Source organism: Odocoileus virginianus, chromosome 11 (genome assembly GCF_023699985.2).
Source record: "Odocoileus virginianus isolate 20LAN1187 ecotype Illinois chromosome 11, Ovbor_1.2, whole genome shotgun sequence".
In the NCBI taxonomy this organism is placed as follows: Eukaryota; Metazoa; Chordata; class Mammalia; order Artiodactyla; family Cervidae; genus Odocoileus; species Odocoileus virginianus.
In genome coordinates, this window is record NC_069684.1 from 1,640,948 (window position 1) to 1,656,570 (window position 15,623).

The 15,623-nt window shown below is 49.3% G+C and overlaps 1 protein-coding gene across 2 annotated transcripts in view; it reads left to right on the plus strand.

The window, feature by feature from the left end:
* The window catches only part of KIF14 (kinesin family member 14), a 43,729-nt gene that overhangs the window by 21,307 nt on the left and 6,799 nt on the right, over positions 1-15,623 (plus strand). For both annotated transcript variants that reach the window (XM_070473817.1, XM_020907013.2), the window contains exons 16-25: positions 753-913; positions 1,164-1,311; positions 1,901-2,053; positions 5,736-5,862; positions 7,754-7,847; positions 8,354-8,486; positions 9,675-9,775; positions 11,579-11,673; positions 14,388-14,612; positions 14,780-14,961. In XM_070473817.1, coding sequence (XP_070329918.1) covers positions 753-913; positions 1,164-1,311; positions 1,901-2,053; positions 5,736-5,862; positions 7,754-7,847; positions 8,354-8,486; positions 9,675-9,775; positions 11,579-11,673; positions 14,388-14,612; positions 14,780-14,961 — 1,419 coding nt within the window. The remainder of the gene's footprint in view (positions 1-752; positions 914-1,163; positions 1,312-1,900; positions 2,054-5,735; positions 5,863-7,753; positions 7,848-8,353; positions 8,487-9,674; positions 9,776-11,578; positions 11,674-14,387; positions 14,613-14,779; positions 14,962-15,623) is intronic.

Below are 15,623 nucleotides of genomic sequence, written 5' to 3' on the forward strand. Positions count from 1 at the left end.
CTTTTCTAATCAGTTATTACAGTAAGTCTACAGATAGAAGGTCTCAAGGTTGTAAAGATCTTACTAGACCCAGTCCCATAGTTTACATTTTAAGGTAACAGGGTTAGCCAGAAGGTTTTCAGGAAGGAAAAACTGTCTTCAAGCAGGATACATTGTATAATCCTTAGTATAGAGTTTAAACTGAGTTTGTTGTGTAATCATCAGTTCTGTATCATCATGTGTGTGTTCAGTCACATCCGACTCTGTAGCCTCCTGGACTGTAGCCTCTGTCCATAGGATTTTCCAGGCAAGAACACTGGAGTGGGTTTCTGTTTCCTCCTCCAGGGGATCTTCCCAACCCAGGGACTGAACCCATGTCCCTGGTGTCTCCTGCATTGGCAGATGGGTTCTTTACCAGTGGTGCCACCTGGCAAGCCTAGTTCTGGGCTTAAAGAAAAAAACGTTTTATGTGACTCAAGAGTAAGGAATGTAAAGAAAAAAAAGATGTTTGTCCTTTCCTCCTCCTTGAGAATTCCAGACCCCTATCTCCTCTTCAAGAGCCCCAGACCCCTTTCTCCTCCTCGGGGACCCTGGACTTATCAGTCTGCCTAGGAACTGACCCTCTCAGGTGTTTCATAAATGTTAGCTGCCGTGATTCTTCTGTTCATCATTAGTGACACTGGGCTGTATTGAATTGTTGAGCATGACGGTTTGTCCCATGGGGATTTTTGGTTCGGACTCACCTCCAGTGGTCCATTTTTTGTGTGCTTTAGGGAGATCGGGTGATTCTTGGTGGCGATCATTATTTTAGATTTAATCATCCAATGGAAGTCCAGAAAGGCGAGCGGCCACCCAGCAGAGAGAGTCCTGTGAGCAAGGGCCCAGAAGACTTTGAGTCAGCCAAAAACGACTTGCTGATGGCCCAGAGGTTACAGTGAGTACTCGTGTGTGTAGAGCAGAGTGGCTGAGAAATAGGCGAATTTTCATCCTTTTATATTTTCTCTTCTATATTTTGTGTAAACAGTTCTCGAGATAATAAAGATTTAAGAACGCTTTTGACAGAAAGTCAGAAATTTAAGTTTTGAGGTTTGAGCTTTGGTTTAACTGAAAACGTCTTAGTACAGTTGAGAGTTCTGGTGTGTGAAGGTTGATGGCGCCCCCTGTGGCTGTTCGCTGCCTTGCAGGCTTGAGGCGGAAATCCAGGAGGCGCAGGTGAGAGCCAAGGAGGAAATGATGCAAGGCATCCAGATCGTGAGAGAAATGGCCCAGCAAGAGCTCTCCTCTCAGAAAGCTGCGTACGAGGGCAAGATCCGAGTGCTGGAGGCGGAGCTGGTAAGAGGCCCGTCGGCGTCCTGAGTAACCTTAGGTTTCTAGATGGGCCTGGGGCGTCCCGGGGAGACGCGGCTGTCAGGGAAGAGGAGATACTGAGGGGCTCTGGCCCCTCCTCGGGCCTCAGCTCTCTTGTCTGCTGGACATTCAGCTTCCCTGCACCGTCCAGGGGCCAGTGCTTGGGAGGGTGGTTCTTTGCAGTCGGTTAGTCAACCTCGACAAGGTGGAGACGCTCCAGGGCCCCTTTTCCATTGTGAGTCAATTTCTTGGGCACTGATTTTAAAAATGGGACTTGTATTTTTTGATGTTGTTTTTCAAGAATTGCTCTGTATTTTTGCCCTGTTTGTGTGTTAGTCACTCAGTCGTGTCCAACTCTTTGTGACCCCCGTGGACTTTAGTCCACCAGGCTCCTCTGTCTGTGGAATTCTCCAGGCAAGAATACTGGAATGGGTTTCCATTTCCTTCTTCAGGGGCTCTTCTGACCCAGGGATTGAACTCTGGTCTCCTGCACTGCAGGCAGACTCTACCAACTGATCTTGTTTTTGAAGAATTGCTCTGTACTTTTGCCTTATTTACTTTTTGTTGCTTAAAGAAAGAAGAATCTCAAAGGAAGAAGATTCAGGAAATAAATAACCAAAAGGCGAATCACAAAATTGAGGAACTGGAAAAGGTGAAGCAGCGTTTTGAGCAGGAAATTCATGTCAACAGAAAGCGGCTGGAAATGGAGGCTCTGGCGACAAAGCAGGTGACTTCATCATGTAGTAGTGTAGTCTGGAGGAAAAGCTGGACTTAAAAAATATTTATTTATCCATTTGCTTATTTTTGGCTGTGCTGCATGTCCACTGCAGCAAGAGGGGCTACTCTCTGGTTGCGGAATGTGGGCTCCGCGTTGCAGGGCCTTCTGTTGTTGCAGACGACGGGCTCTAGGAGCGGGGGCTCAGTAGTTGTGGCGTCGGGTCCAGCCGCCCTGCAGCTTATAGGGTCTTTCTGGACCAGAGATGGAACCCGCATCCCCTGCACTGGCTGGCGGATTGCTAACAACTGGACTGCCAGGGAAGTCCCTGGGTTTTGTTTTAAAGAACTTAGGCTCTGTGGAGGGTGATGGTCAGCTCCAGGTCTGAGGGTGAGAGGGATTTCCCAGCCGAAGTGTCTGTCCTACCCCATTGTCACATGGATGCTAAGGGACACAGGAGTGACAGGTGTGAGGGTGACAGAGGAGTGACGGGTGTGAGGGTGAGAGCGGAGTGACGGGTGTGAGGGCGACAGAGGAGTGACGGGTGTGAGGGCGACAGGGGAGTGACGGGTGTGGGTGACACACGAGTGACAGGTCTGTGACAGAGGAGTGACGGGTGTGAGGGCGACAGAGGAGTGACAGGTGTGAGGGCGACACAGGGGTGACGGGTGTGAGGGCGACAGAGGAGTGACGGGTGTGAGGGTGACAGGGGAGTGACGGGTGTGAGGGCGACAGGGGAGTGACGGGTGTGAGGGTGACAGAGGAGTGACGGGTGTGAGGGTGACAGAGGAGTGACGGGTGTGAGGGTGAGAGCGGAGTGACGGGTGTGAGGGCGACAGAGGAGTGACGGGTGTGAGGGTGACAGGAGTGACGGGTGTGAGGGCGACAGAGGAGTGACGGGTGTGAGGGCGACAGAGGAGTGACGGGTGTGAGGGCGACAGGGGAGTGACGGGTGTGAGGGCGACACGGGAGTGACGGGTGTGAGGGCGACAGAGGAGTGACGGGTGTGAGGGTGACGGGAGTGACGGGTGTGAGGGCGACAGAGGAGTGACGGGTGTGAGGGTGACACACGAGTGACAGGTCTGTGACAGAGGAGTGACAGGTGTGAGGGCGACAGGGGAGTGACGGGTGTGGGTGACACACGAGTGACAGGTCTGTGACAGAGGAGTGACGGGTGTGAGGGTGACACACGAGTGACAGGTCTGTGACAGAGGAGTGACAGGTGTGAGGGCGACAGGAGTGACGGGTGTGAGGGCAACAGGGGAGTGACGGGTGTGGGTGACACACGAGTGACAGGTCTGTGACAGAGGAGTGACGGGTGTGAGGGCGACAGGAGTGACGGGTGTGAGGGCGACAGAGGAGTGACGGGTGTGAGGGTGACACACGAGTGACAGGTCTGTGACAGAGGAGTGACAGGTGTGAGGGCGACAGGAGTGACGGGTGTGAGGGCGACAGGGGAGTGACGGGTGTGGGTGACACACGAGTGACAGGTCTGTGACAGAGGAGTGACGGGTGTGAGGGCGACAGAGGAGTGACGGGTGTGAGGGTGACACACGAGTGACAGGTCTGTGACAGAGGAGTGACGGGTGTGAGGGTGACACACGAGTGACAGGTCTGTGACAGAGGAGTGACAGGTGTGAGGGCGACAGGAGTGACGGGTGTGAGGGCGACAGAGGAGTGACGGGTGTGAGGGCGACAGAGGAGTGACGGGTGTGAGGGCGACAGGAGTGACGGGTGTGAGGGTGACAGAGGAGTGACGGGTGTGAGGGCGACAGAGGAGTGACGGGTGTGAGGGCGACGGGAGTGATGGGTGTGAGGGCGACAGGGGAGTGACGGGTGTGGGTGACACACGAGTGACAGGTCTGTGACAGGAGTGACGGGTGTGAGGGTGACACACGAGTGACAGGTCTGTGACAGAGGAGTGACGGGTGTGAGGGTGACACACGAGTGACAGGTCTGTGACAGAGGAGTGACAGGTGTGAGGGCGACAGGAGTGACGGGTGTGAGGGCGACAGAGGAGTGACGGGTGTGAGGGCGACAGAGGAGTGACGGGTGTGAGGGCGACAGAGGAGTGACGGGTGTGAGGGTGACACAGGAGTGACGGGTGTGAGGGCGACAGAGGAGTGATGGGTGTGAGGGTGACAGGAGTGACGGGTGTGAGGGTGACAGAGGAGTGACGGGTGTGAGGGTGACAGGAGTGACGGGTGTGAGGGCGACAGAGGAGTGACGGGTGTGAGGGCGACGGGAGTGACGGGTGTGAGGGCGACAGGGGAGTGATGGGTGTGGGTGACACACGAGTGACAGGTCTGTGACAGGAGTGACGGGTGTGAGGGTGACACACGAGTGACAGGTTTGTGACAGAGGAGTGACGGGTGTGAGGGTGACACATGAGTGACAGGTCTGTGACAGAGGAGTGACGGGTGTGAGGGTGACACACGAGTGACAGGTCTGTGACAGAGGAGTGACAGGTGTGAGGGCGACAGGAGTGACGGGTGTGAGGGCGACAGAGGAGTGACGGGTGTGAGGGTGACAGAGGAGTGACAGGTGTGAGGGCGACAGAGGAGTGACGGGTGTGAGGGTGAGAGAGGAGTGACGGGTGTGAGGGTGACACAGGAGTGACGGGTGTGAGGGTGACAGGAGTGACAGGTGTGAGGGCGACAGAGGAGTGACGGGTGTGAGGGTGACACAGGAGTGACAGGTCTGAGGGTGGGGGGCATCTCCCTGCCTGAAGTGTCCTCCCTCCCCCATCGTCACGCCATCACACAGATGCCGAGGGACGCTGCGGCACAGGGCAGAGGGGGTGGCTCACTCCTGTACCGGTTGCGTCCCCGTGTCAGGCTGGGAGGAGCAGTGGGCAGGCCCCGGGGCACTGTGGGAGCTGGGGCACCAGTGTCCGTCGTCTCTCTGAGGGCAGAGGCGCCTTCTGGGCGGTGCTCTCCAGGTGCTGGACCAGAGGCCCAGCGTCACCTGGGGGACGCGAGATCCTGGTGCCTCCAGCACTGCTGGGTCAGAGCTCTGAGGGGGGCCCCGAACCCCTCATGAGTGGCCCTGGAGCGGGCACCGCTGATCTTGGAGGTAGAGCCGCTGCTGTCATCTCCGCTTTGCCTTCTTGTGCCTTAAACTTTGAGTCTCAAGTGGCAGTTTTTTTTTCTTTTCTTTCTGAGTTAATAGTGGAGGTGGGGGTAGAGAAGATGCCGTCAGTAACCTAAAAATGCCCCTACTAGAGTTTGGGGAGAACACGTGTATTAGCAGTTCCAGAACTGGAGCGGCCAGGGAACCATCTCAGAGAGTTTTAAGAGCAGTTTACATCTTGAAAACAATTACTAGGGGGCTATTAGATAGCTTATTAGTGTCAAATGAGGTTTATAGGTGTTGTTTTCATTTAACTGTTTGATTTAGTCAACAGACGTTCTTGAGTGTGGGCTTTTTTGAGTAGTTTTTTCCCTGAAGATTTTTATATTCCTATCAATGGTAAGGAAAAGATTATGTCATCAGAAATTCCTCCTGATTTTGTGGAGGAAAAAAATCGTTCTCTAAAGATACTGTATAAGTCATTTTTTAAAAGGCTTTCATGCTTAATAAAACGCGTCCTGTGGAATGAGGATTATTCCATCCAGACTGCTGTTATGTCTGGTTCATAATTCCTTTCTTTGCATGCTCTCGTGTGCGGCTCCACATGAATGGATCTCACCAGGCTTTAGAAGACCACAGGATTCGCCACGCAAAAATTCTGGAAGCTCTAGAAACAGAGAAGCAGAGGATTGCTAAGGAAGTGCAGATTCTACAGCAGAATCAGAGCCACAGGGATAAAGCCTTCACAGGTGAGTGCAGGATGGCCTCAGCAGGCATTCTAAACTGTGCATTATTTCATAAAATTACTAAGATGTCAGTTATCCTTACATATTCAGAATGTTTTATTCTATGTGTTAAGTGACTTCTCTGGATGTAGATAAATTTGTATGAGCTATTATTTTTAGAATATTTAGTTACATAAGCAAATAGTAAATGGAATTCCAAGTATTATTTTCATATGTATCATGTATTTTAAAATGTCGTAATGTAATTCTGAATTCTTATTTTACAAGAATTATCTAAGTTGTGTGTAATCATTGCACACATCACTTTCTGTCTTACTTGAAAGTTATTTTTTTGTACATTTCTGCATTCCTGTGTAGAACACAGCATGTTTTCAGTGTAAACTTTTATTTTTAATTATAGAAAAGGTCAAATAAACTGTGAAAGCCCAGAGGTTGGTTCAGTAAACCCTTACATGCTTCTCGCCATCTCCAACAGCTCCCCACCAAGCTCAGTCTTGTTCCAGCCCCTGCTCAGTCCCCTGCCTCCTGGAGTGTTCTGAAACAAAACCCAAGCAACCTATTGCTTAACCTGCAAATACGTCCCTATGTGTCTCCAATCGAGATAAGGCGTCTTTTCTCTCACTCTTTGAAGCTTAACTCTGATATTGTTATCACAATTAAAATATTAGTAATAGTTTCTTATACTCATCAGATATCTAGTCCATATTCAGATTTCCTGGATTATTTGATAATTTTTAAGATACATTTGTTTGGTTGGTTTGGATCAGCGTACAGACGTGGTCCACACCTTGCGAGTGGTAGATGTGCCTTTATGTCTGTTTTAGTCTGTTGGCAGGCTCTTCCCTTCTCGCTCTGTCCCCTTGTGACTTGTGGACGGAGCAGCCAGGTGGTTTTCCTGGCGGGTCTCCGATTCTGGGCTTGCTGACGGGCCTCAGGCTGTCACGCAGCTGGTTCCCACAGGGCATCATCCAGGCTCTGTGCTTCAGCAAGGACACCTGGTCGTTGTGCCAGATACTCTCCATAGCTTTTGTTTCAGATGACTTTGCAGTAGTACTCCTTCTGTCTCTTGCAGGAGATAAGAACATTTTCTTAATTCATCTTTTTGTTGCTCTTGGGTCCTAAAATAGTGCCTTATGAATAGTTGATTTTTTTTTAGTTGAATTTGAATAATTCACTTGAATAATGAATTTTATTCTTTCAAAAAATGCTTTTAATGGAATATTGGTTATAAGTTTGACTGAACAACATAGAAAGTGTCTATAATAAAATCTTAAATCTGAATTAGGAACATGGAATTTTGGACTAAAATTGTTTTTGTTTCCTGATGTATTTTTATCTCTGTCTATATTTATCTATCTATATACTTTAAAATTTCAGGCAAAATATAAAGGATTGTGGTTCTATGTAAGTTAAGGCTGTAGTATACTTTATCTTGGAGAAGGGAATGGCAACCCACTCCAGTATTCTTGCCTGGAGAATCCTGTGGACAGGGGAGCCTGCTGTCGATAGGGTCGCACAGAGTCAGACATGACTGAAGTGACTTAGCATGCATGCATGCATAGTTTATCTAATTCTTTAACTTAGACATTAGGAAAAAAAGAAATTAGGAAAAAGAGAAGAACTTTAAAAATATTAGGAGGAAAAGCAGCATTTTTGGCATTTCCTGTCTCTGTGAACTTTACTTTTCTTCCCTGCCTCCTTAGGTGAAAGACCTCATTTTGGGTGAAGAATATTTCATTTCGCCATGAGGGTTGTAGAAAGTCCCTGTGTTACGACCCTTACCTCTGTGATACACAGTTAGAACCATTGGTGTGAAGCTGCCTTTTTCAGGAGGTGTGCCCGGGGGTCCGTGCTCACACCCAGGTCCTCAGCCTTCTCTGTTGCCTTCTGCCAGCGCAGCCCAGCTGGAGCTCCATGAAGCTGTCCGTCATGATTCAGGAAGCCAACGCCATCAGCAGCAGGTTAAACAAGAATTATGTTTTTGGCAGGTGAGTAGTTATCTTATTAGTAAACTAATTCTTTGTTTAAAACTAGTTGCCGTTTATATGATTTTTTGTTTGTGTTGAGTTTCTTTAGTACCCTACATGCCCGTCTGGGAGCGAGCAGGTGTCAATCCCCAGGGGCACTTCCAGACTCCCCTTTCAGAGGTCACTCTGGAGTGAATAAGGCTTTTGAAAATATTTTATAAACAGAGAAATTTTAGCTGGTTTATGAATTTACTAATTTTCTTTTGAGTTGAGAATTAATTAGTATTCCACGTTTTAAAAGAAATGTGCAGTATTGAATTTTTAATTTAAAAAGTTATTATGTAAAAAGTTATTTTAGTATGTAGTATATCCTAGACCTGACTATAACCATAACAGAAATACTTAACTCTGGAGAGACTTAATCAGTGGACTGTTTTCTGGGAGCTGTTGTTTCCAGAATCTCTCGGTTACGTGTATTTCTTACGTGTATTTTAGACAAAGCATTTTTTCTTTGGTTTCTCTTTCAGATATATGGTATCAGATAAAGGAAGCAGTTCTGACACTTGGATTCGGGTCCGTAACCTGCAGCTCAGGGTCTCAACCGTCTGGAGTCTGGAAAAGTTTGAGTCTAAGCTTGCAGCAATGAAGGAACTTTATGAGGTTTGCAGTATCATAAAAATCTCTATAAACTTTTGAAATGAAAAATGCAGAAGTGACATGTTCTCACTAAGGAAAATTTGACAGATATTAATAAAAGGCTGTTCCCATTAGCCAAACCAACCAGTACTAACAATTGTGTATATTTACTTTTGCCTGTAGAAGGGATTTTTTTGGGTTTTAATATAGTTATAGCTGTGTAAGGAGTGCTTCCCTGGTGGCTAAGATGGTAAAGAATTTGCCTGCAATGCAGGAGACCTGGATTTGACCCCAGGGTTGGGAAGATCCCCTGGAGAAGGAAACGGCAACCCTCTCCAGTATTCTTGCCTGAAAAATCGCATGGACAGAGGAGCCTGGTGGGCTACAGTCCACGGGGTCTCAAAAAGAGTCAGACATGACTTAGTGACTAACACTCTCACTTTCACCACTGTATGGAGAAGTTTAGTACTAAATCTCCTCGGTTATAATAGCGTGTTCTTTAAGTCTTGCACGTGAGTGGAGGGGGCAGGGTGTGAGGGACCCAGAGCGCTGCAGCGGGCTCGGTCCTCCGAGGTGCTGGCGGCCTGCGTGCGCGGTGTCCCCAGGCCGCTGCTGTGCTCTCGGGGGTTCGGCGGTTTGCTGCTTGAGAGGTCACAGCTCCGCACGTTAGTTTCTAAGGTCTTATTTCCTTGTCTTTCATTTTCTGACACTGTATAAGTAAACTTTATAAATACTGTATAAATAGAATAAACTTTTTATTCTATTTTTCTCACTGACAATTTGCCTGCCAGGAATATTGCCATTTACCAGTGTCCCTGGTTTAACTTACATTTTCATATAAGTAGTGACTGAGGATTTGTTTGCTTATTGGTAAAGTGTGTGTTCACGTCCTTTGAAGTTTTTGTCAAGTGAAGTGTGAGTAGTGAGCTAACATCCGTAAGCTTTCTTAACATATTTTGATAATAAACTTTTGTTTAAAAAAATAACCTTTATTTTATATTTATCATATTCGTTTCCCCCCTGGCTATGTCGACATCTCCAGGGTTTCATTTTGTTGTGCAGGCATTTTTAATTTGGCTCATTTGAACCTGTTAATTTGCAGATCTTACTGAAACAGCATCCACTTCTGTGCATTTTTACTTTGATAAATACAGCAAAGTAGTTAAATCTTTTCCCCCTTTGTTACTGGAAACTCGGTATTTATTTCCTTAGAGCCATGGGAGTAACCAGGGTGAAGATGTCTTTTGTGACGCTGAAGATGAGTGGGAACCCGACATCACCGATGTTCCTGTTTCTTCCTTTTCCAGAAGGAGGTGAGGGTGCTGGTGCTTCTGGCTCTCTTATTCTGGGTGTAGACGTGTCACTTCCTGTCTATAAGAACTGTCTGCTGTCACGGCAGGTATCTGTGGCGGGAAGCATGTATGTCAGTGATCAGATTACAGCCGTTAGGGCATTAAATTGCTTATATTCAGTTAGTATATGAAGGAAAAGTCCTCAGTATTTTACCATATAAGCTTTAAGAGCAACTTAGACTACCATAAATCCAATTGCATATAAAAACGAGCAGTGTTTATTACTTTAAATAACCCTTTCTCAGAAGCCTGGCATATTCTGATATTTTATCGTAATTTGCAGAGTGTGAGATGCAGTCAGGTCAGTACGAGCATCTCGGCACTCAGTTGTGGGTACTGAGGACGTCCGTGTGTGACAAGTGCCGCTTATTAACTGAGGCAGAGGAGAGGCACGGTTGCCCTTGTTATCACGACCCCTTGGGCTACAGAGAGGCCAATGTGCCCTGGAGAGGCCTTCGTCCCAGGCCCGGCCCCCAGTGTGGTCTGGAACCAGGCCTGCCGGCTGCCGTGTCTGGGGATGCCAGAGAAAGGGCCGGCGCTCCCTGCCCTCCAGGACCGGTGGAAGGAGAGCAGGTCAGGGCCGGTGATGAGGGCCCGGCCTGAGCCCCGAGGAAGGGCAGGCTTCACGTGCATCCTGGAGGCCGGGCCCGGGGCCTGGGTGCGGGGATGTGGGCAGGTCCAGGGGACAGGCGGGGGAGCAGGGTGCCCTGCGGTGGGGCTGGTGTGGATGCAGTGAGGCAGGTTCCCGGATGTGGGTCTCCTGCGGTCTAAAGCTTTGCGGAGATTGGGGGTTTTCAGGATGTGGAGGTCACAGCGGTTCATCCACCAGAATCATGGTCACCAGTGGAGCGTGTTGAATGTCTGCTGAGCAGCAAAGGCCCTTCTCACCCCCAGTTCACGGATGAAGTCCCTGAGAATTTAAAGAGATGAGAACCTTGTCCAAAGGCCTACAGCTGCTAAGGGAAGGGCTGGTGCTCAAGCCCAGGTCTGTGCGACTCCCGAGCCCGCGACCGTGACTGGGTTACAGCCTCTCTGTCGCAGAGAACAGTGTCTCTCGGGTTACAGTCTTTTTAATTTCATCACCTTCAGCTGCAGCTCAGAATCCATCTGGGCCAAGCCTCCCTCTCCCTGTACAACCCTCCTGCCTCCCCGTGCGGCTGACCCCTGCCCTGGGGTGGGGGGCCTCCGGACTCTGGGGCCACGTCCTTCCCCAGAGTCTCTGCAGGGCACCCCCTAACCCCAGTACTTTCACAGCGCGGCAATTGAGTGTAGTTACTCCTAATTTCTCTCTCTTCCTGTGGACCTTTAGCTCAGTGAGCCCAGAAGCTCACTGAAGTGCTTTAACCACAGTATCCAGAGCCTATGACTAATGGGACGGTTGACCTTGAACAACACGGGTTTCCAACAGGCCTGGGGTTGGTTGGGCCCACGGATGTGGCAGAACCTCACACACCGGGGCTGACCGTAAAGTACACGCGGGCTTTTGGCTGTGCCCAGGGTGTGTGACCCCTGTGTCGTCCAAGGGTCACCTGCATTCTGTACATATTGATTCTGCTCAGTGAACTGGAGGGTTAGAATCCTATCTAGAGACAGTGAAATTCTTAATCAGTGGGCAAATTCACTTAGCTCTTGATGAAAACGTCTCCGTGGGAAGCACACTCATGGATGTCCGTTTTCTTTAGGGTATTTAACAGCAAGCATTCTAGCGTTATTGCATGTGACGTATTAATATAACTGCTAACCTGCTGGGGTCTGTTGTTTCAGGAGCAGGAGCCTGATGAACAACAGGAGGGTTTCTGGCTGTCTGCATGACATCGAGGCCCACATGGGCCAGGACCTGCATTCTTCACGCTCCGCAGGTCCTTTTCCCGTTGGATTCTGTTGTTTCCTGAGAGCAGCTACCAAGTCTTGTCTCTGCCACCATCTTGTTTCTGGTCCTTGTGCAAATCCTCTCATCTCCTGGGAGCTTCCATCTCGTCTGTAAATGGGAGGGTGGGCCAGAGGCCCTCCTGCTTCTGAAGCTCTGTGCTCAGAGTGTTTTCCAAGCGTTAATCGGGTGACTGGTTCAGATGGGGAAGACGTGTGTGTATTCATAAATGTACGAGGATACTGTTTCCTTCCCAGTGGAAAGAGGCCAAGTGTGGAAGATGGTGTGTTACAGGATGTCACTTGTGTGAGGAGGGGAACGTGCTTGCTCGTGAACAAGTCTCCAGGAGAGCTGCCCTCGGCCTGAAAGTGCTGCTTGTCTGGGGCGCGTGGGGTGATGCAGGACAGGGAGGGGGCGTCCTCGGCAGAACGCACCCCCATGTCCTTCTGGATTTCGTGTAACACACATGTCATCTGTCACAAAATTACTTCCAGTTTTAATGGTTTAAAAGAAAAAGTTATAGGACTTGTTCCACTGAATAATTATTTTATGCTAATATTGACTATAATATTAGTTTTCATAAGAAGAGGGGGGATACACTTTGTGTGTAAGTACCTGTAATAATTAAAGTTATTACTTGGTAACAACAAACTACTACATAGTGACAGAAAAGAACCACTGATTCATACCACCACCTGGGTGAATCCCAAAAGCAATATGTGAAGTGTGAAAGTAAAGGTTGCTCAGTCATGTCTGACTCTTTGCAACCCCATGGACTATACAGTCCATGGAATTCTCCAGGCCAGAATATTGGAGCGGGAGCCATTCCCTTCTCCAGGGGATCTTCCCAACCCAGCAATCAAACCAGGGTCTCCTGCATTGCAGGCCGATTCTTTACCAGCTGAGCCACAAGGGAAGCTCCACGTGAAGTATAAGAAACTATATAATAAAGAGTGCATTCCATATGAGTCTATTTACGGAAAGTTCAGGAATAGGGAAAACTGAGCCGCAGTGACAGCAGATAGAGGAGCGGGTCACAAGGGAGCCTGTCAGGGGCGATGGGCTGAGGTGTGTCCCCCTCGCTGGAAGTTACATGGTGTACACGTGCGTAAAAAAGCTGTACACTCAAGATGCGAACACTTTACAGAGTGTTACCTGTACCTTAGTAAACTGAGATTAAAAATTAATACATAACATAATAGTCTATAATGATATCACTGGGATTTGAGTAGCCATGAAAGAAATTATATTTCATCTTGACTTTAAAGACATTAGAGTTTCTTTTTTAATCATAAACTTATCTTTTAGGAAGATGATAATTATCCTACTGCTTGTTTAATGTAAGTCAAAGCAAAATATGCCATAGACATTTTGTTTACCAGCAAAATAAAAGCCTGTGTATCTGTGGTAGCAACTTACTCATTCAGTACTACTTTAGAGTAAGATGTTTTATAAACGTACCTTTTCCAGATAACTAAACCTATCTCTTCTAGGGTCTCTTTTTTTTTAAATTGAAGAATAGTTGATTTACAATGTGGTGTTAGTTTCAGGCACTCAAGGGTCATTTTTAAGTGCCCTTTAAAAACATGAAGATATAAGGGGAAGTCAGCATTAAGAGGTCTTTGCCTGTTTGCAGTTTTCCGAGAGGGAGATGGAAGCCCACCTGTGCCTTTAGTGTGAACCACCTGGGTGGTCGCGTGGTGGGAGCAGGACCAGGCCTGCCAGGGGTCAGTCGGGGCGGCACCTCCCGACTGTAGAGAGTCAGCACGTGGCTGAACGTCTCACCTGAGGGGCTGTGTTCGGAAACTAGCACAGATCTTTGTGACAGGCTGCAGCTGAACTTGATGCATTCAGACAGGCGTCTCATGAAGCAGGTGGTGGGAGGTCACTGTCGTCACCCAGCAGTGACAGAGCTTTAGATGTGGCAGCGTTTCTGTTTTCTCCTCCCAAATCAAGCTCTTGTTTTGGCTCTGCACTCAGCAGTCCCTGCCCCGTGCTTGCGTTTTACTTTCCTTTGTAGTTCGCTGTTTCTAGTCGCCTGTGGACTGGACCGGAAGACTACCCGTGCATGTTCAATGAGAGCCCTACTCGGGCTAGCGTTCTGGGTGCAGCTACTTCCAGAGGTGCCGATGAGCGCTTTCACACTTTCTGCTTCTGGCTTGGACGGTGCTTAGAAAGTTGTTGGGAAGTCTGTCTCCCTAAGATGTGACTGACCGGATAGTCGCTTGGCTTCCTCCTCTTCTGGTTGTGGACACCTGGAGCAGGTGCTACACGGAGAGCTGCCGGGACCTTCCTCCCGTTCTTTCCTCTGCTACTGCCTGCTTTTCCAGCATGTGCTTCATTCCTTAACGTTTATTGTGTTTGTATTATTTTGCTTTATGCAACTACCATTGTTTTCACCAATTCGCACTTCCTTAGGTGTTGCCAGTAAGTAAATTAAGAAGGAGATGAAGTCAGTGGTTACATGGGATTTGTGTTTTCCCTGTTATCTGCTTCTGCAGCTGCTGGGCTGTGGATGGATGGATGCTGTTGAGAAGCTGGTTGAGTCCTCTGTGGGGCTGTCTTCCCCTTGCTGTAGAGAAAGGAGGATGTCTTGAAATGGAAGCAGCCTGCTTGGCATGTGTGCCCAGTATTGTACTGATGTGTTTGTTTGCAAGCGTTGTCCCTGGAAACAAGCCTTATGGTGGCTGTTTTCTGTCCACACAGGCTTAGTGGGGAAATCCAGCCCCGTTTACCCGGATTCAGCAGAACCCTTCCTTCCTGGCATTTGCAAAGAGTTGATCGGCTCGTCATTAGAGCTTCTCGGACAGAGTGATGATGAAGAAGGCACCGTGGCAGACAGCCTGATGAGTAATTTCCTCAGAATCCACGATGGGGTACTGGCCATGTCCAGAGCCCACGAAGAGCAGGACGAGGACAGTCAGTGTAACCGTAAGTGTCTGCGCTGACCTGCCCGCTGGGACTGCCGCATCCTGCACGTCCTCAGCGGAGTGGTCACCTCTGCCGTGCGTCGTCTGATGCTCGTGGTTGCGTGGCGAGCGTCTGTGAGCTCTTTTACTGGGAGGTCATTTCTGCTCATCACTTTTCTTCTTTCCAAGTGTTCGCTGACCGAGCAAACCAGTCGCTTGCAGTCCAGGTGACAAGCGCGTTCGAGCAGGTCGCGGTGCTGACGGGACCCTGGCTGAGCGGCGTCCTCCCAGAGGCTGGCCGGGAGGCCCTGCCAGCTGAGCTGCGGCGGGAAGTGAGGACGCTGGGGGGCCGCTTGCAGCTGTTTCTGCAGGTAACGGGGCTGCAGGTCCCCCTTAGGACTCCTCTGCTCAGCAAGTGTTCGTTGACGTCCTCCCATTTGCGCCACGCTCGGGACCAGACCTCTAGGGTTTTCAGAAGCGCTTTCTGTGTGAAATCAGTAGACTGGATGTTTAATACTTGACTTAATGAACCAGGACTTCCGGGGCTTTCTGTGGGCCAGGCTGTGGCAGTGCTGTGTGGTTTATGAATGTTCACTCCTCTAGTTTTCACTGCAGCCCTAGACGTGTGCACTGGTTTGTCCCCTTTTTAAGAAAGGAAGGGAGGGCCAGGGAGGATGTGTCCACTGTTCACCACTGCTAGGCCATAGCATTGAGTCCAGAGTGCTCCTGACCCCCAGGGCCCCAGCGGGCCAGGGGAGTGGCGGAGGCTCGCTCTGGGGCTGGGAAAGGGGGCGGGGCCTCGCTCTGGGGCTGGGGAGGGGCAGGGCATCCTTCTGGTCAAAGGTGGTGAGTCAGTCACAAGCCTGCTGACCCAGGGCAAAGAGTATTTCTGTTGTCTCTTCCCTTAGATGAGGTTTGGCTGTAGAAAGATGTAAGAGAGAAGCTTCCTTTCTCTCGTAACATCTGGAGGTGGGCTTGGCTGCCTTGGGGCCCCACTTCCTCCCTTGCAGCCTGTGGCTGGCCCGAGCTTCAT